The 19180-nt window shown below is 48.8% G+C and overlaps 1 protein-coding gene and 1 long non-coding RNA gene across 4 annotated transcripts in view; one reads left to right on the top strand and one right to left on the bottom strand.

Moving 5' to 3' along the window:
- Positions 1-173: 173 nt before the first annotated feature.
- Positions 174-19180, top strand: part of LOC138729320 (uncharacterized) — a 29974-nt gene continuing 10967 nt past the window's right edge. The window contains exons 1-2 of the long non-coding RNA XR_011338870.1: positions 174-258; positions 1711-1827. This is a non-coding gene — a long non-coding RNA (uncharacterized lncRNA). The remainder of the gene's footprint in view (positions 259-1710; positions 1828-19180) is intronic.
- CEL (carboxyl ester lipase) lies at positions 1110-15061 on the bottom strand. 3 transcript variants are annotated; one of them, XM_069873418.1, is made up of 13 exons: positions 14847-15061; positions 8957-9131; positions 7660-8000; positions 6359-6509; positions 5819-5941; positions 5464-5661; positions 5233-5363; positions 4688-4795; positions 4105-4222; positions 3302-3488; positions 2559-2762; positions 1891-2088; positions 1110-1378 (listed from the first exon to the last, which is right to left on the bottom strand). In XM_069873418.1, exons 3-13 carry the CDS (start codon positions 7738-7740, stop codon positions 1174-1176), a joined length of 1704 nt encoding a protein of 567 aa, XP_069729519.1. In that variant the 5' UTR covers positions 7741-8000; positions 8957-9131; positions 14847-15061; the 3' UTR covers positions 1110-1173. The 3 variants fall into 3 exon arrangements, with proteins under 3 accessions (XP_069729519.1, XP_069729520.1, XP_069729521.1); XM_069873419.1 differs by lacking the exon at positions 8957-9131; XM_069873420.1 differs by lacking the exons at positions 8957-9131; positions 14847-15061 and having other exon boundaries at positions 7007-7756.

Here is a 19180-nt window from a genome sequence, read left to right as displayed (position 1 = left end):
CCCGCCTCGAACACCGCGGTACGAAGGTTCCGGGCTACAAAGGTTCCGGGGTATAAAGATTCTGCCTCACATGGTGCCGCCGCATAAAGGTTCCCCGGCTAAAGGTTTCCGCTGCGCAAAGCTTCCCCCCACATAAAGCTTCCCCGCACAAAGGTTCCTATTTGCGGCTCGGTGGGAGGTGGCGGGGTGTTTGCTCTCCCCTGGCAGCCCAGGCTCGGAGCTGGGGCTCCCCGGCCTCTGCCAAGCGGGGACGTGAGGGTAAAACCAAGTGGAATAACGTTTCCCTTCTTCTAAGGTGGTTTCTGGGGTGCAGGGTCCCGCACCTGGGCCTGGGCGAGCCGCGCTGTCGCTGCAGGCTGGAGGTGATGTGATGGGAGCAGCCCTGGAGAGCAGGGCCTGGGCGCTGCGGGAGGAGAAGCTCGCCGTGAGCCGGCAACGTGTGCTCAGGGCCCAGAAAGCAACCGTGTCCTGGGCTGCATCCAGAGCAGTGGCAGCAGCACGGAGGGAGGTGTTTCTGCCCCTCTGCTCCGCTCTGGTGAGACCCCGCCTGGAGCCCCGTGTCCAGTTCTGGAATCCCCAGCGTAAGAAGGACGCGGATCTGTTGGAACGGCTCCAGGGGAGGCGACAGAGATGATCTGAGGGCTGGAGCATCTCCCATACGAGGACAGGCTGGGAGAGTTGGGGTTGTTCAGCCTGGAGAAGGCTCCAGGGAGACCTTAGGGCAGCTTCCAGTGCTGAAAGAAGCTACAAGAAAGCTGGAGAGGGACCTTTTACAAGGGCCTGTAGTAATAGGATGGAGGGGGGGGTGGCCTTAAATTGGCAGGGGGAAGATTTAGATCAGGAATTCTTCACCATGAGGGTGGTGAGGCACTGGCATAGCCACAGCTTCTGTCCTGCTGGTATCATGCAGGGAAAACAAACCCCAGCCTAAAGCTGGCAGAGTAAGCTGAGCGCCAGCTCCCTGCAGCAGCAGCAGCAGCTTCCACGGGTCACTGCTCCGCTCTGGGTCAAGGCAGCACACACTGGCCAGGGACTGGATACCACCTGCTGCCTGACCATAAAATTAAGGAGAAAAATCCTGCCACCACAAAGATGTGGAGAAGCCAGAATTGCTCAGATACAAGCAAGCCTTTAATGAATTGCACCTATCTGTCAAAGGTGGTAGTTCTTAGCTCACGGCAGCTTATCAGCTACGGTGATGTTGGCAACTTGTGGCAGATTCTGATAGACCGAGTTCCAGAAAGTCACAAACCGGGACTTCAGATTCTGCTTCACGGAGTCCTTTGTCATTTTGTTGTTGATTTCCAGGTAATGATAACCATCGCTGGTGTAGGGCGGCCAGGTAACGGGCACGTCTGAATTCCCATTGTTGGGGTCACTGAGGGAAAACGAGAAACCAAAGCTCAGTTTTTATCAGGACAGCTTGTGGGTGCAGCAAGGTTTGTGGTGTTTGGTAGGGACCTCGCCTGCTCAAGTGAGGTTTGAAGTGATAGCACAGGGAGAGTTTGACACTGGGATAAGCAACAGCAATTCTGCCTGCTAGGAGCAACTTGCTAGTGAGGATTAAGGGAAGAGACAGTGGGTCAGCATCATCCCTGGCTACATGCAGGGGCTTAACTCCTGTCTGAATGGCAGGATTTGGAAAGAAACCCTCATCTTTAAGTTTAGGCAGAGTTCAAACGTTCTGAAAATGGTTCTGTTTTTTCCCAGGTGTTCCCTGGATGAGGAGGACTCGGAGCGAATTCCACCACTGGGAGACGGAGCCAGGCTCACAACAGAAGTACGGACAGAGGACGCCCTGCTTCTGGAATTGCTCCTGAGAAGCTTGTAAGCAAAAGCAGCAGGTTGAAGTGTTGCACGAGACCTGAACATGGAACCATTATCACTTACCCTGTCCTTGCAAAGTTGGTCCAGTATGCAATCATGGCCTTTGAGACGGTTCTGTGCTTGGGCAGGTAGCCCAGGGGGGTGGATAAGGGTTTCCCAAACACGTACTGCAGGTCATCACCGTGGTCTGCCCCTACCCAGCTTGGGTAGACGGGCATTCGGGATGGCTGGGAGAACACGTAGCTGTATGTCTTGGCATTCCTGGGGAAATAAAGTAGACTTGCTAAGTGGCTGCAGGTGGAGAGCAGAGAAAGGGGTGTGGGTTCCTAACCACACTCTAAATATCAGCAGAGCCAGGGATGAAGCCTTGGAAGATGCCTGCTTGCATCTGAAAGGTAGGAGAATATCCTGTAACTTTTAACTTCTGTTTCTGATTCCTACCTTCACTCTCATATCATCTAACTGCCGTGTCTCGTGGCATCAAACATTTATAGGATGAAATCTGAAGTTTTTAGGAAGCAAAAACTTGTTTTAATGGGAATTTAAGACAAAATCCTAGCATGACTCCCTTGCAGCATTAGAGAAATAGCGGTTGTACCAGCCACGTGTAAGCATGTACTGAAAAGCCTGCTGAACTTGAAGGGTTCAGCCCTCTGAACCTGCTCCTCAGCCCCTTGTGCTGGGAATGCAGCGTTTCAGCCCCAAGGTGGGCTCTGTGCTCAGCTGCTCACCGAGCATTCTGCAGGTGCAGATTCAGTGTCCACTGCGTGGGGATCAGGAAGATGTAGTCAGTAATCAGATCCACCACTGTCTTCTTCATGACCTCCTGGTCTGGGTTGTCGCCCCACCCTTGCGTATAGACAGTGTATGTGGCGTTGGCTCCACGCTCGCCCCTGTCCACAGTGAGTCCTTTGACCAAATGATAGAACTCCTCCCTGAAAAGACAAATAGTATCAGTTAATTACAGACTGGCAGCTTCAAGTGGGGCAGGACTCATGGAAATGGATCCCAGCTCCCACTCCTGTTCACATCCAGCCCTATGGTAAGCGATGGTTTAGTGGAGGAAAAGCCAGTGATTTCAGTCCTACGTGGTGGGCGTATGCTTTCCAGCTTGCTCAGAAGAACATTTTGAGGCCAAATTGACCACAAGGTCCTCTCATCCCCAAAAAGGAATGTGATGGGGTGGGCACCCAGCATGTCTGGCATGTACCTGCTCTGGACAGAACTGCCAAGCCTGTCGCTGGTGCTGAGTTTAGGAGCACTCTAAAGGTACGTGAGGAGGCTTTCTCACTAGCTGATCTTTTCTCTTGAAGGCTCTGGACTTGGCAGCATATGCCCTAGGCACCCTGGCTTGGAGTGACATCCTGTTTTAAGGCAGTGCCCTCTCCATTCAGATCTAAGTCTGCTGTGTTTTGGGGCTACATTGAAGACAGGGTTCCTCCTGTTAAGCGTTTTAAGAGCACCCTTCACTTACGCAGTCATTTTCACAAGTGGGCGGTTGATAGCAGGTATGTCAATGCCAGCAAAGAAGTGTCCATCCATGTTATTGACCCCAGCGATGTAGTCAACGTCAGCAGCATTGGCAAACAGGTTCGCTGGTGTGTCTGGGAGGAAGTCTCCATCGATGACAGGAGTGATGGAAAGTGTGTGAACCAGGGGAGCTGCAGCAGCAGACAAAACCAGAGTCCATTAGGAGCTCAGAAAAGACAGAAGTGTGGCCTGGCACACGCCTATGACTCAAGGGACTATTGTAGGAAAACAATAGTTTTTGTTTTCCTACAATTAAAAAAAAAAAAGGAAAAATAGGCTGTTTACTAGAAGCCTGAGGAGAGCAGGTGGAGGAGGGTCTTCTTGGGAAAGAAATCCCCACAGGCAGCAAAGGCAGACGCATTCCCTACGTGTTGTGAGAGTCCTACACACCACCCAGCGACTAAAAATGAAAATAGCAGGGTTATGGTCGGTTATTTTTCTGCTTGTAAGCTGTGTTCTGGAATTGCTCTCGCTGCTTTCACAGAAGAGAAAGCCCAAAGAGATGTTTTGGAGCCAAAGCATGGCCCTCGCAGAGTTTCTTTGCCACCAATACCGTTGCATGATGGACAGCGTTCAACCAGTGCAGTGTGCGCTTGCCTGTGGAGGGGTGACTGCAAGATCTGTCATTATTGTCCTCTTTCTGAAGGACACAAGCACTGCTTGCTGCTGGCAATCACCCCAGCATCCCGTCAAAGGCGCGGTGAGCCCTGGTGAGTGGCGGAGCAGAGCACGGGCTGGGGCACTTACTGGGCAGGTCGGTCAGGTACAGGTGATAGGCCAGCGTCACGGCTTTGGGGTCGGAGACGCGCAAGCAGTTGGCCAAGGTGGTGGTGTTGTCTGTGGGGCAGCCCACTTTCTCAGCAATCTGCAGGAGGAGAGAGAAATAAACCTCCCAGCACCACCCTCTGAAACCAGGCTCCGTTGCCAGCTTCACAGAGGCAGGGGTTGGTTTTAATTTCCTTCCCAGGGAAGGTGTGGATGCTCCATCCCTGGAGGCGTTCAAGACCAGGTTGGATGGGACCTTGAGCAGCCTGGTCCAGTGGGATGTGTCCCTGCCCATGGCAGGGGGGCTGGAACTGGATGATCTTTAAGGTCCCTTCCAACCAAAACTACTCTATGATTAATCTTAAAGCAGCGTGTTTCCAAAGCTCTGCGTGTGGCAGTGTGGCTCCTGCCAAATCCATTGCTCATTATGCTCTTCTCCAGCACAGCCTTATCTAGTGGGGGGGTTGGAACTAGATGATCTTTAAGGTCCCTTCCAACCCAAACTATTCGATTCTATGATCGCGTTTTTGGTGTTTCCATTCCCTCAGGCAAGATTGCACGTTACCTTTTTAGCCCAGGCGAGCGGGTCCTTCTGGATGGCCCAGCTGCAGAGAGCGACGCCGCTCTGGCTGATGGCTCTCTTGAACAGGCCCTTGTTCTTTGGGCTCAGTGTCTGTGAAGCAAAATAGAAGTGAAGCAAGACGGTTTGAGGTACAAATTCATGAAGAGACCATTGCCCACCAGACCCCTCCAACCCCCTCACAGCTTGTGCACCAGGCTTGGGGAAGCTGCTAGCTCTAGTGCTATTCAGCAGCCTCAGCAGTTGAAGTTAAGAGGTGATGTGGTGAGAAGGAGATAAGAGCAGGTGACATGGCAAGTAAATGTGACTTAACCAGAAGTCCCAAAAGCAAGGACACATGCCTACAGTGGTGGAACTGAATAAACTGAAGAAGGAATGGCTTAAAAGCAAAAAAGCTGAGCATTGCTGTCCCTAGCAGGAGAGGATGTTCATCAGACAGCGTATGCGCAGGGAAGTAGCAAAGTACCAAGGGGCCATCCTTCCCTTTTGCAGAGAAGTGGCTCTGTTGGGGTCTGACGAGGGTAACACACCTGCAGGGAGACACTGACGGCACCAGCTGATTCCCCAAAGATGGTGATGTTGTCTGGGTCACCCCCAAAGACCTTGATATTCCTCTTCACCCAGGCAATAGCCATGTGCTGGTCCTTCAGCCCATAGTTCCCTGAGCAACAGAGAGCACCAACCATGGAGCAACTGCACAGCAAAGCTGATAAACTGGGGACCCGTGACAGGGTCCCCTGAGTAGGGAGCTGCTACAGTACCTGGCAGGCTTGCATCTCCAGTGCTCAGGAAGCCCAGGGGCCCCAGGCGATAGTTGATGGTCACCACGATCACGTTGCCCCGCACGGCAATCTCCTCACCATCATAGAGGTAGTTATCGAGGAAGTTGGCTCCCTGGCTCCCTCCTACAAGGAATGCGCCTCCGTAGATCCAGACCATCACTGGCAGGTTGGTAGAGACTGGGAGACAAGGATGAAAAGCAGTGTGAGCCCCAACATAGCTAGAAGATGCTGCCCATCCATCCCTATAGCCACTGGCTGAGCAAATTGCTCCAGAGCAATTTGTCCACGAAAGGGAACTGAGAATCTCTTCCACAGGTCTCTGCCTAGTACATACTCTGTTTCTTCCCTTGAGGGATCCAGATGTTCAGATAGAGACAGTCCTCACTCCCACGGACATCAGTTTGTGTAAGTGTCATCTGTATACAGCGGTTTTTGAATTTTTTTGCCTCCAGTGTTCCTGAGAGGAGAGAGGAAAGACAGCAGGTCCTAGTTAGAGGGATCAACTCCATCCTTTGGTCACAAGTTCTCTGTCCGTCAGTCCTCTCCTCTGAGTCCAGTGCAGAGACAGCAAAGCCTTCCCAGCCACTGTGACCAGTCTGAAGGAGACCCTTTCCCATATGAACTAGCTCCAGACAGCCAGAGCATGGGGAGGGGAGATGCAGGTGCCATCCTTTGGTTTTGTTACTTCATATGGTTACTTGAGTTGCTTGGGAACACAGATTGTCATACCCACCATGAGACTATCAGCTTTGTGTTGGCACTGCTCAGTAGATGAAAGCAGGCAACGATCTGTTTGGCTCGTCAATAGCAGATTAAAGAGAGAGAAGCAAAAATAAAAACCCCAAACCAAAGGCATTCAAAAGATGGAACTTACCTTCCCAGCCAGGATGAGGTTTAGGGTCTTCCAGAGTCTTTGGAGGGGCAGCAAAGGGGATCCCCCTGAAGATGTCAACGTAGCCATCAAAGAGTCCCAGTTTTTTACTCTCGCCTTCCACAAAACCTCCCTCGGTGTACACCACACCCAGCTACACAGGATACCATTGAGAAGAGAAAATCCATTGCAGAGTCCATCTTCTGGTTTCCCATGTTGCCAGTACCCACACCTTACCCTGGCTGGTCCCCCACACGGACCCACCCCCACCCTCCTTTCCTTTGGAGCCTTCTGGAAAGCCCACGAGTAGGTGCCACTGGAGATGTGCTCATGCAGATGTCCTGCACGCTGCTTCCCTTGGGAGCAGACAGGCAGCACTAGTTCCCTTGCACACCCAAAGATAAATGGCAGAAGGTGAGCACCTTCAGCCTTAAGATGTAAACCAGACCTGACACAGAACTGTGCAGGAGCTTTTGGAAAAACACTGTTGAGAGCCTTTGCCATGTTTAGGCAAGGAAACAGCCTCTCTTGGCTGTCATGGTCTGCAGGCCCTTTTTTATGGGCTGCAGACCAGACATAGCAGGAGTTTGCTCGTTCAGGCAGGAACAAGCAAAATGCTTGCAAAGCCATCAGAAATGCCTTTGTACTTACAGTTGCAGCCCATGCTACCCCCAGGTAGGAGCACAAGACAAAGCAGAGGATCTCCCAGCGCGCCATGGTGAGCGCACACCTGAGGAGCCTGGGCACAGGTGGAACCTGACATATATATATAGCTAGAAGAGTCACTGAGGGTCAATGACGTGGGCCAGTCGTGGCTCTAAAGTAAACCAGGAGAGCCTCTACCCACTTGTCCTTCAGTAGGCTGAGGCCAAACCACAGCTGAGGGAGCCTGGCGTCACTGCGTGAGAGCCCTGCAGATGTTGCCTTTGTGGGCTGGAGGCCAAAGCTAAGGAAATCTCTCAGTCTAACAAAACTCCAGAGAACATGACAAAATGCTGAAGCCCTCAGAAGCCTCACGCAAATGCAGGAGGCTGAAATCGTATGAAACTGCATGAGAGCATATTAGCAGCAAGTCATGGGAATCCTGGCGCATGAACACATTGGAGAATGCATAAGATTCAGAAAATGCCAGCAGATCCTTAATTTCTGTGAGTGGGTGCTGGCAACGGCAGACTAATGGCCAGAGCAGCCAAGCTCTGTGGAACTGAAGCCTTGCCCCACTGCCTGCTCCATTCAGTCCTTGCTAACTGCTGGGGAAGTCAGCACAGAATTGAGAAGTGCATCAGCTAGCGAGGACAACATACACTGCATCCCACAGAAGGGAATCCTTGCAGACAGGTTATCAGTATCTTAGTAGAAGTTCTGCATTCCCACATCCTGAGCATGGTTGCTGAACCCTCGGTGATTCCAACAGCAGTCAGCCCGCTCCCTGAGTCCACACATAGTCAAGAATTTCCTCATGTTCGCTCCACTCCAAAGGTTTGAAATCCTCTTCCTCCTCTTTGTCATCTTCACACTCTCCAGACTCATATCCCAGCTGCTTTTTGCCATCTTCATTGCTTGTTTAGCCAAAGAAGAGTGATGGGCAGACTGCAGTCCTACATGCTGTGTTTTGCTTTCACGGGCATGTCATTAGGGGCGTAACCTAGAGGTGAAAAGAGAAAACCAATAATGAACGGAGGCTGAGAACTCTCCACAATATCCCTGGCTCAGAAACAGAGGTGCTGGACTGGTGTGTGAAGGGCTGGCTGGTCCTTGGGGTACGGTGACTTTAGAAAAGTGGGGAGAGGAGAGCGATCAGATCAACAAATCCCTTTGACCTGGAAAGAGGGGAGATGGGATCTGATGGCAGCTCTGCCATGGAATTATTAGATGACCTGAGAAGGTCCTTTCCCTCAACTTGCCCTCTGCACTTTAAAGAGCCAAAATATTACAGAAAAAACCCATGGAACTGAACACAGTGGTCTCAACAGCATCTAACAGGACTTTTTACATCAGTCAGACTTTGGCGTTGCCCATCGTTATCTAGTGTCCATCCAGCAGCCAATCTGTGCTCCAAAGGGACTGGAGAGCTCTGCAGCAGGCACATTGCAAAATTCATTTTCAGAACACAGCCAGCTCTAAGAAATACAATATCAGAGCTCTGGATGGCATTTCAGATACATGCAACTCACTCGTTTTCCTGACATCACATTGTCATGCTTTGATCAATTTTTATCCCATCCATCATTTTGAGGGGAGCTGCAGCTGTTCATGACACCAAATATTCCTGTATCCCTGGCAGAATATACCAGCACAGCCCTTCTCATTTGATAGATTAGAGAACAGAAAAAGCAAATGTGTATTTTGCTGAGAACGAAAAGGACAGCTGATATTGAATGGGAGTGGAGCCCAAAGACCTGGATTTGGGTTCCTGGCCTAGTTACACAGGCCCATATCTCACTCGTTAACAAGATTAAGCAGGAAACACAATCATAAAACCTTCAGAGAAGGCAGCAGTAGCTACAACCACAACGATTTTTTGCAAGGTCTGCATGCTGCAGTGTAGTGCTCAGCCCAGCTCCGGAGCAAGGCACGCTGCTTTCTCAGCTCTTCCTCCACCTTTTTATCCATGGGATTGGTGCACACTTCCTTCCAGTTCTGAACAGCAGCATCCAGTGGTTTGGTTGGGGTTCCCTCATCATCAAAGTTCACAAAGATGGCATTGTTTGGGCGACGGGCCCTGCTGAGGCCAATCAGGTTCTCATCAGATACCTGAGGATTATTGCGTTCTTCCCTAAGAAAGAGAAAAAAGGATCAGGTTTGCTCCTTGCCTGTGGCACACACTGACTCAGAGCCTCCATGAGAACATGCAAAAATGCAAGTTTGTGCTCCAGATTTAAGAAGAGAAGGGACGCAGCCATGTGAGCAATGGGTTGGTTTGTCTGTGGCCCCACCTCCCTATGGATTTTGGAGTCACACACTGCTACATAAAAGAATCAGCGAGGCCACTGAGGAATGAAAATTTGAATGAAATAAAACCTGCAAAGCTACGCCTGGTTGCACAATGGCAGGGTCCTCTCGGACTGCCCAGCAGAAAACCCACAGGCAGTTGGCCTCTCATTTGTATGAAATGTATTTGCAGCACAGAAAGCTTCACCCTCTGCCTCTGCTCTCCTGTACCTGCTGCAGCTCAGGAGGCCACAGGGACACGGCACAATGGAAAAGCAGTTAAGATATACTTGGCGTTCTTTTAAAGTGCCGATGAAGGACTATGGTGAGAAAATGAAAGATGTTTCTTGTGGGAGATCTCACAGGTTGTTCTTCTGGCAAAACAAGCCAGGGGCCAGGAGGGAACAGGTCCAGTGAGCACGGCCACAGGAGCATTTGACTCCTGCACACTCTCCCCTCAGCTCCAGCCCTCTGAAAACAGGCAGAGAGCCGGGCTCACTGCATCCCACACTGCATGTAGTGTCCTGGGAGAGACAGTCTCCTGCACCACATCACCAGGTCCCTCCACCTGGCAAGTCCTCAAGTGACTTTTATTGAGGCTGGTGCTGCCAGGCAGTTTCTCACACGCACTTGCGGCTGTTGTGCCAAATCCAAGAGGGAGAAAACAGCAAGGGAGCAGCTGAAATCGGTGAAGGTCTCCATCCCATCTCCACCCCATAGAACAAATCTCCCTGCTGTCCCTGAATTCTCCCTTTCCTGGGCACCCTTGAGTCAGGGTTGGCTGGGTTGTGTGTGCTTGCAGGTTGGTGTCACAGCCACTGCTGTTCCCTCTGCTCATCCCAGCAGGGTGTGCAGTGGTTGTGTGTGTTCTCTGAGACCTCTGGCACAGGGCATCTCCAAATACCCAGGAGCCACGAGGCAGCCTCCTTTCTAAAAGTGATGAGCCTGGCTTAGAAATCATGATTTAAAAAATAAGAATTAAACATTTGCTGTTTCTAGCCTGTAGGGTGCAGTAGTACCGCATTTTCAGCTTAAAAAACTCTAATTCCCTGGGCTCCACCGCTCGAGCTGTAAAATCACACCTGATTATTGTTACACTTGAAAGGAAACCCCCCAAACCTGTGAAAGCAGCTGGCAGCACTGCCCAGGGAGATGCTTTAAAAGGAGACTGCCTGGGTACCATTTACCTATTGTTTGCACAGTTTTAAGTCTTTGGGTGAGCCTGGGAGGGGGTCTCTAGCTTGTCCTGTGGTTTCTTGCTTCACGTTTGCCTTCTAAGTACATGCACCAAAATCCTCCTCCTTCTGGGAGCCCTTGGGGAGGGGGCAAGGAGGTTTGGTGAGCTGGAAGTTGTTGGTGAGGTGAATATTCATGGAGAATACGTTTAAAACAAGGTAAGTCAGTCCTGCTTAGTCATATTTTAGTGTCAAAACACTGATGTCTGTGCTGGTTAGTGAGGTCAATCAGGTGGAGTGTAAAAGCAATGTGCAACCTAAGTCAGCTTCAGTTTATCCCTCCACGATACCTGTACACACAGTCCCTGACCTCATCTTCCTTCTGAGCTTGTTTTGTGTTATGTTTAATCTAGTGGAAGGCTGTATTCTGTCCCACAGGTATCAGAGGGCCCACGGAGCTTTGAGGTTCCACAAATTTGACATGAGCTCTCTATAAATTGCCAGCATTTTTATTTTCATTAGGATTTCATGGCATTATTGAAAGAGGGGGATCTGACTGGAGTGTTGGGACTGAATGCCTTTAGGGGAAATACAACATCTCCTGGTTGAAGTTCGTTCTTCACTTTGTATTCTATAGACTGCATAGCATGACCTGTTGAGCTAGTATTGTGTTCCATCTCAGCAGTGGTTACAGCAGGAAACAAAGTGTTTATGGATAAGGGCTCTAACATATAAATATGATACAGTGGCCACCACTGTCAGAAGTTAAAACATCACTTCTAACTGCCCTCTGCCATGTCTTAGATACCAAATGACTAACAGGACTTTTTTTAGGAATAGTTATATCCAAAGCACTTGATAATGGGATTCCAAACTATTGAAAGCTTTTGTTAAGGAGAGCAGAAACTCCTGAAAATAGTTTGCTTGCTAGAACTTTGTTCCAGTGTGAACCAGAATGGACTACACCAGTAAAAATCCATATCAACCCCATGCAATGCCCAGACAGCAGCAGGCAGAATATGTTTCATTTCCTTCCACATCGTGTTTTCTTTTATTGCTAGCAATGTTTCACAGTGTAAAGAATTCAAATTACAACCCTATTTTTCACATTATTATTGATCTCTCCAAAATAAGTCGTTGTCAGGCCGTTCATTCCTTGGATTGCACAACTTCACCAGTTTTTATCTCCTTCCTTTGAGCCACAGTTTTTCCCTGCTCGTCTTTGTAATCTGACATTGTGATTTGTTCACTTGCATGCTTGTTTTTCTCCTTGAAGAAGATTTGCTGACTCATTGGGGAGGAGGCAAGAGCTTTCAAGGCAGCTGGTGACCAGTGATAAAACCACAGCCACATCCAGGCTTCAGGGTTTGCAGATGACAGCCCTTCATCTAAAGGCTTGAGTTGCATTCCCTTCTGAGCTAAGATTGCTGGGGACTCTGGGATTGAGGAAATGGGGGTGAAGTGGTGCCCCAAAAATATAAACTATTGATCTTGTCAACCACAAAGTTGTGTTGTATCTGCTGCAAAATTTATAATGAAGCTGTGAGGGAATTTGCAGGCTACAGGCTAAATCCTGCTGACTGATATACACTGCGCCCACTCTGGTGGGAACAAATGGTTAAGAAAATAGGGATTTGGCTTGTAATGGGTCACGGTATGTAATCGCTGCTTCCAGACTTGTAGTAGCAAGGTGTAGCATGGGCAAAGATGTGCCAGGGCTTGGAGACAGTCATGAGCCTCTTCATTTTGAGAGGATGTGCAAGACTCCTCTGGTACAACTTGTGCAGCTGTTTATATGAATTTTGCCCACTGCCTAATGATCCAAATAAGAGCTAAAATGCCTCATTAAGTCTTCTGTTTATTCTCTGTATGACCTTCAGATACTTCCTCTCACCCTGGCTCTTCGTTTCCATGCAATAAAACAGGGATGAGATGCTCCCACCTTTGTGGAGCACTTCGAAATCTTCAGGCAGGAGGTGCTACTTAAATGCAAAGTATTGCTAACATTTTTGATTCCTCCTGCACCACTGTTGTGCACTATTCAGCAGGCACATGGACGTGGCTCTCTCACTTTCTAGCTGTTGTTTCCTTAAGCCCCAGTTAATATGGGAAACTTCAGCTGAACTGTGTGCTTTTACTCTAAAACCAAAGGCTTTCTCCTCTCTGTCAGCTCTGCCATTCATGTGAGGCACTATAAAATAAGGTTTGTGCATAGTTTAATAAGCATCTTCCAGAACTCAGAATAAAATCTTGCCTGTGGTTCATGATGCTTTTCCTAAGAATAGAGTTTTAACTTGGGACGTTTTGCTTAATATTATACTTCAAGGTGGTAAGATAAAGTTGGATAAGAAACTAGGCTGGAAGTCCAGGTGTCTCGAGTTCCATTTCTAGTTGCCCTACTCAAATTTGAGCAAAGATTTTAAAATGAAAACTGCATTATCAGACTTTTCTTTGATGCTTTATGCATTTTCTGTGGGATTTTTCACAATGCTGGGTGCTGCAAGATCATTGTGCATGTGCAGCGATTCCAACTAGCTCTTGTCTGTAGATCTCTGAGCATGTCCATGTTATTTATTCTCACTTTGCAAATGGGAATCTTGAGACATAGAGGGATAGTGACTGGCTCAGACCAGCTGACAGTGGCAAAGCCAGGAATGTGAACCTCTTTCTTTGATTTTTTTGAGTCTCATTTAGTGTTCTCAATGATGCTACAATATCAGAAAATGCAGCTGCTGTTTCTGGACTCTTTTCCAGGTGCTGTTGTACTCAAGTGTCCATTGAGCCTGACTGATTTCCAGTCAAGCTGCTACAGGTTATATCTAAATAAGGAGCTGGGGCAGGGATGTCTGACACACACACACTGGTTCACCATGTGCTCGCTTTCAGGATGGGGCCCTTTCAAGAACAGGAATGCTCCATCATCTTTAACTTCCCCTTCCCTAACTGAGCCAAGAGATAACCTCTATTTTATGAAGAGGAGAAACCAGCGGACTTGACCACTGCTTAAAAATCCCACCAGAGCTCCTAATATAGAAGGGCCTGGGATGTAAGATAAAGTCTCATTGCTTTAAAATTATCCAAGAGGAAGGCAGAATAATGTGGTAGGGGTTTTTTAACTCCTCATTCTTCTTGAGAAGTCTTGAGCCTCAGAATTGTGTTAGCCAGTGCTGAATGTGGCTGTTGTACTTAGAACTTGCTTAGAAACACTTGATACCCAGAGGAATTAAATGTTTTAGAGGTTGCTCATGGCCTGGAGAAGAGTAGATTATGGGTTGGAGCAGAAACAGCTGTGAGAAATTTGGCTTGAGAGTGGTGCAGAAACCACAGGGGTGTGACTCATCTCATGTAACTTCAGATGTCTACAGATACTAGTCTCCCTTTCTCTTTGGGGAGGGAAGTAGGTGCATTGAAGGCATGACTTCTTTCTATTTCAGATGTGTGCTTTAGGAGGAGCTAAATCACTTCCTAGATGTGTTAGTTACTAGAAAGGCAGCCTTTGAGACACTATCTCACACTGGAGATCTGGCCTGCTTTGCTGCTGCAGATTTCCTGCCCCATATCCCATGGAGGGCTTGGGATGCGCTTGCACCAGGCAGTTAAGTGTGAACACATCCTCCCAGCACAGGGTCAGGGCTTACATCAAACCCAGCTCTCAGTAAAATCCCCTGATACAGACAGGACCTAGGGCACCAGCTTGAACCCATCCAAAGACCCAGGAGTGCATGGGATGCAGGGTGACAGCTGTCCATATGGTAGATGAGCAGTGATACATGATAATAGTGTGGTCTGACTGTCTTGAAGCTGCTGATCTGACACCAATTCTGTTGTGCATGGTCTCTCCTCAGAAGGAAGCCAAGCAGAGGATGTGCCGTGTGGGAATCTTATTACCCTCCGTGTGATGGCTGAGGTCTATGGAGAGGGAGCTTGCACAGGTCCAAGGGAGATCACCCAAGCAAAGGAGACTCTCTACTATGATCTTCAGCTGTGTTGTTTTGGTTAATGCAGCCCTAGGAGTAGGGGTGAAGGGGTATTTGCTGGACCATCTGGCAGCTCAGATGGGAATGGTCAGGTTTTTCCTCTTCTATTGACTTAGGTTTTCTTTTACTGTTATTCAGAAACAGTAAAGGGAAAACAAAGCAGCTATATGCACACTAAAACTTGGTGACTAGTGTTATTTTGAAATGCTAGATTTCCTTCCAAGTCTAGGGAAGGCAGTGTGGAGGAGGACTGCTGCTCTGGCCACTGAACAGGAGCAGCTTGCTCAGTACCATCTGAATTGTTTGCTGTAAACCTCACTCCCTGCTGGATAATTTTCCTAAGCAAACCTACCCCATGCGTTCCCTCGGGCCCAGTGTTCACATTTGCAACTCTCATGCTGCACTTACCAGGATTATTTGCATAGATGGGGGCTCTGTCTTGATGCTTGGGTAGCAGAAGCGAAGGGCTGACAGGGCTTTCCTGCCAATCTGTCTGTTGTTCAGATGAAGTGGTTGGAAAGTGCTTACTCTCCAGTTCCCTCTTTGGCTCAGGCACCCTGATAAGGCATGGGCTGTCCTATCTTGCCCTGGGAGCTGTTCCTCCTCCCTAACAGGCGTGCTTTGCCGGCTGACAGTTAGCAGCCGGCAGTGCTTGATAAACTTATCAGACCAAAGCTGAGCTCAGCGCGCGCTCAGCTCCTCCCCAGCCTCAGATTTCCCCAGTGCTGAAGACTCCTTGCGCTCTGCCTCCCTCACCACCTGGTATGGTGAATGCAGATCACCCTAGGGCCAAAGGGTCAAAATCTGCCCAGATTGAAAAATGCTTGTATTGAAGCAACACCTTTAAAATGAGGGCATCAAGTGGCATGTCCATAGCATCCATATCCGGCTCTGTTTCTCTCCCTGGAATATTATTCACAGGTGGAAATGCTTTCCTGTCTGGTTTATCCTCCCTGTGTTTCTGCTCGCTGTGCTTCTTGTTGGCAGTTTAGTGGTTTCAGTGTGTGGGTCTCGCTGTGTGTGTTTGGAGGATTTCTTTCTAAGCCAGTTGCAGGATTAGGTTGCTTTGCTGAATTAAGTTTCTATCACTCGTTATTGGTATCGTAGTGGCACTCGGGCGTTCCAGTCAAGATCAAATGGAGCTCCTCGCTCCATTATGCGAGAAGCTGTATGTAGGAGATAAGGAAGGGCAGTCCCATTCCTGACTATCTTACTGTTGAAATAAACAAGTGAAATGAAGGGGAGAGGGGGTATTATTATCCTCATCTCACAGATGGGGTGAAGCTTTCTGTGAGCTTCATAGTGTGCTGAACAATTTCAGAAATCCAGCGCTTGTGTCTTGCTCAGGGTCATGCAGACCTCAGGTCTCAGTTCAGGGTTGCAGCCTTAAGATTGGAGCATCCAGGGTGACTGCCAGTTGAAAGGTGGTGGGTCAGGAACTCTGCAGGGATCTGCATTTTCTTAGCTCTCATTCAGCACAGAGGCAGCTGATTCAGCTGTCGCTGAAGAGTTTTGGTGTGACTGTTCTGGATTGTCTTCTCTGTGTGCATGTGCTATTCCAGGGCAAAAGTGGAAAAACCTCTCTGCTTTCTAAGCAGGATAAGTGATAACTTGTGTGGGGTGAACCTTTTTATTCTGTAGCAGCTTTCCAGGTCAAATTCCCTATGACATAATCTGTCATTTTTAGTTCAAATGCTTTTGTAGTCAACTACATTTTCAAAGAAGGATTTTTAATGTGTGTTTTTGCATACACATTTTAGAACCCGAATCTTAAACCAAACAAAACCAGAAAGTCTTTCCAGGACTACTTTAGTATCTAAGCAAACACTCAATGAGAAGAACAGCTCAAACTGACAGCAAATTAATTATTTTGGGGAAACTTTCCATTTTGGTAGAGTTAGGTTTATGGTTGTACTCAGTCTTAAAGGTCTTTTCCAACCTAAATAATTCTATGTGTTCCCTGGATAGGCCCTTAAAAGCAGGCAGGAACGTTTGCGAGGAAATATTTTTATGCAGCTGTTTCTGGGAGATTGTTTAAAGCCTTCAGGTTTCCACCTTGTGTACCACTCTGATGGCTTAGAACTGACCTGTAACTGGTCACCTACAACTGTGTGGCCCTAGGGAATGACCTGCTGTGAGGACAACAGATTCTGCTCTTATCTTTCTTTCACTGAAACCCCTTTCTTGTGAAGTCTAGGGCAGGAAGCAACAGGACTCAGTAAATATACCTAAATATGTACCCTGTTGGAGCCTGATTCTTCCCTCTCCTTCCTCTCAGCTCCTTTTAGGCCTTCCCTAACCTTTGCCAACACAATGTGAAAACTTCAGGGTTTTGCTTTCTCCAGGGTTCCTCTCCAAGGAGGTTAATACCACCTGAAGATAAGCTCCAGCATAATGCTGTGCTAGCTGGGAACACACCTCTGCTTCCTGCAGGTGTCCCGTGGCTCTCTCTTCATTAGGAAGAGAAAGATGCATCCTGTGTCCAAATTTAAATCCACCCTTGATCACGGTATTTCTGGGCTGCTGCTCGCAGTGCCTGAAGGCTGTCTGGAAGAGGCACCTCTCTCCTTCTGACACACGCCCAAGGTTATTGCTTTGCATGTCGCTCATTTGCTAAACAAAACAGCCCAAAGACCAAGATTTTATTTCCCCAGCAGTAAAGGGAAGGTGTGAACAGAGCTGGGCAAGCGCAGGATACGGAGCGAGGCAAAAACAATCGGCTCTTTCTTCAGCCACAAAGATTAGTTGAGATTTTGCTTTTTATCTGTTTCCTTGATTGACTGACCAGAATGGGGTTTTTTTTATGCAAGGGGTGATGGTGGGAAAGGGATTGTTTTCAGAGTGGTCAGAACTGGGGAGGATTTGCATGTTTAGAGAGCCAGGCCAGGTGTGTTTGGAGTTGGTGACAGCCATGGCTTGATCCTGACGGGTGCTGAGCATCCTTGGGTAGATGTTGTGTGGATTCAGTAGCTCCAAGGATCAGGGAAACACTTTGCAGCCTGGTGTCGTGAGGTTTGGGTAATGCTAGATCTGCTTCCTTCCCTGCTCCTTCACCTGCCTTTTCAGAGCTTCAAGGCTGTGGGGCTGTGCCTAGATTTTCCTCTGCGCTGCTGACATCCATACTCCTAAAGAAAGGATGGGGCTCAGGCACTGTTGCCTGGTGGTCTAACAGTGGCATCTTGTTTCTCAAGGGGAAGAAACTGTAGTGCCTTAGCAGAAAACTCTGCAAGTTAACTCCCTCTTCTCTTCTCCCCTTCTCAGGCCACCTCCTGGCTCTGGCTGTATGGTCTTGCTGGCCCCTTTGCCAGCTGGCCTCCATCCACAGCCTGTGTTTCTGGAGATACGCTCCCAGCACTTGGGGGAGTGGGTCAGCCTGGCCCGCCTGTGCTGCTTTGGCCACAGAGATGTTTTCCTGAGCACAGCTCTGCAGCATTGTGCTGCCTAAAGCCATCCTAACGTGCTTTCCCATCCATCTAATGCAGTCCTTGCATCTCCTGGGGATGTGCCCACCAAGCTCCTCACAAATAAGGGTGAGGCTGACACTGCCTCCTCCGGTGTAGCTGCTCATCAGGAACCTCAGTAATCAGTAACCACAATACTGGTGAAGGTAGCTGCCTGCCTTAGAGTCCTGGAGAAATAAAAGACAGGACTGAGGTGATCTGTGCTTTGTTAGGAGGGAGAAGCAGGCTGGAGAAGCACAGCTTTAGGACAGAAGACCCCAGCTGCCCATTGAAGGTTATACCTCCTCTGTACCATGGAAATCAAAGATAAGAATGGAAATCTAATGGATACAGTAGCCCTTGTTCAGCAGGCTCCGAAGAACCAGCTGTCTGATTTGGTTTTATGAGTAGTTTTACAGGCAGCCTTGTGATGGTGCCAATCAGTGTGTGCCAGCAATTCCCTCCAGACTGGCCATAACTGGGAGCTTTGGATGAGTCAGACACAGCCGCCGTCCCCAGCTCACAGATGGGGAAGTCTGGGCTGATGTGCCCGTGTGTTTTGGAGCTGGAGGATACTTGCTCCCAAGCAGTTCAGATGCTGCCGTGCTCTTTAAATATTTGCTTACAGATCTGCAGAGGACAAAGGGAATAACAGACATGGCTTGCAGCTTTAATAAGCTGGTATTGGCTTTACCTTGACTAAGGCTTGTGCATGTGTGAGAATTTACATGTGTGTATGTGCCTGGTGTCACAGGCAGGACCTGGGGACCAGTTCCCTAAATGTGATTCTGTCACCAGTGATACAGCTCCCTGGAGTTGCTGCCCTGACCAGGTTCTGGCATGACCCAGGGAAGGAAAGTAGAGTGTTAACGGGGGCTTCGATCACCCTGTCTGGGCACGCAATGCCATGTCACCCGATGTGATTTTAGCTGCACGGTGCTCTTGTTTTGGAGAGCTGACTGCTGCCTGTGTGGGGCTCTGCACAAATCTGTCTCTGAAGATGAACATCCCCTGATCCCAGGCTTTCAGTGATGTTCGTGGCTGTTCTGTAACAGATATGCCTCTGCTCCCTGAATTTGTCTTCTTTCATATGGTTGGACTCGATGATCCGATGGGTCTTTTCCTACCTGGCGGTTCTATGATTCTATATCAAGGTTTGGGAGCCTTGTTCTGCATGTGAATTTCCATCCTTGTTTCCGCTTGAACTGTATGGGGCAATGCTGTACTCTTTCCCTTCTCCTTCTCCTCACCCTCCCCACTGCTTTTATCTCCAGAGCCAAGTATGAGCCTTTCTTGAAATGG

The sequence above is a fragment of the Phaenicophaeus curvirostris genome, chromosome 20 (assembly GCF_032191515.1).
Source record: "Phaenicophaeus curvirostris isolate KB17595 chromosome 20, BPBGC_Pcur_1.0, whole genome shotgun sequence".
Taxonomy (NCBI): Eukaryota; Metazoa; Chordata; class Aves; order Cuculiformes; family Cuculidae; genus Phaenicophaeus; species Phaenicophaeus curvirostris.
This window is presented reverse-complemented; position numbering and strand designations above follow the sequence as displayed.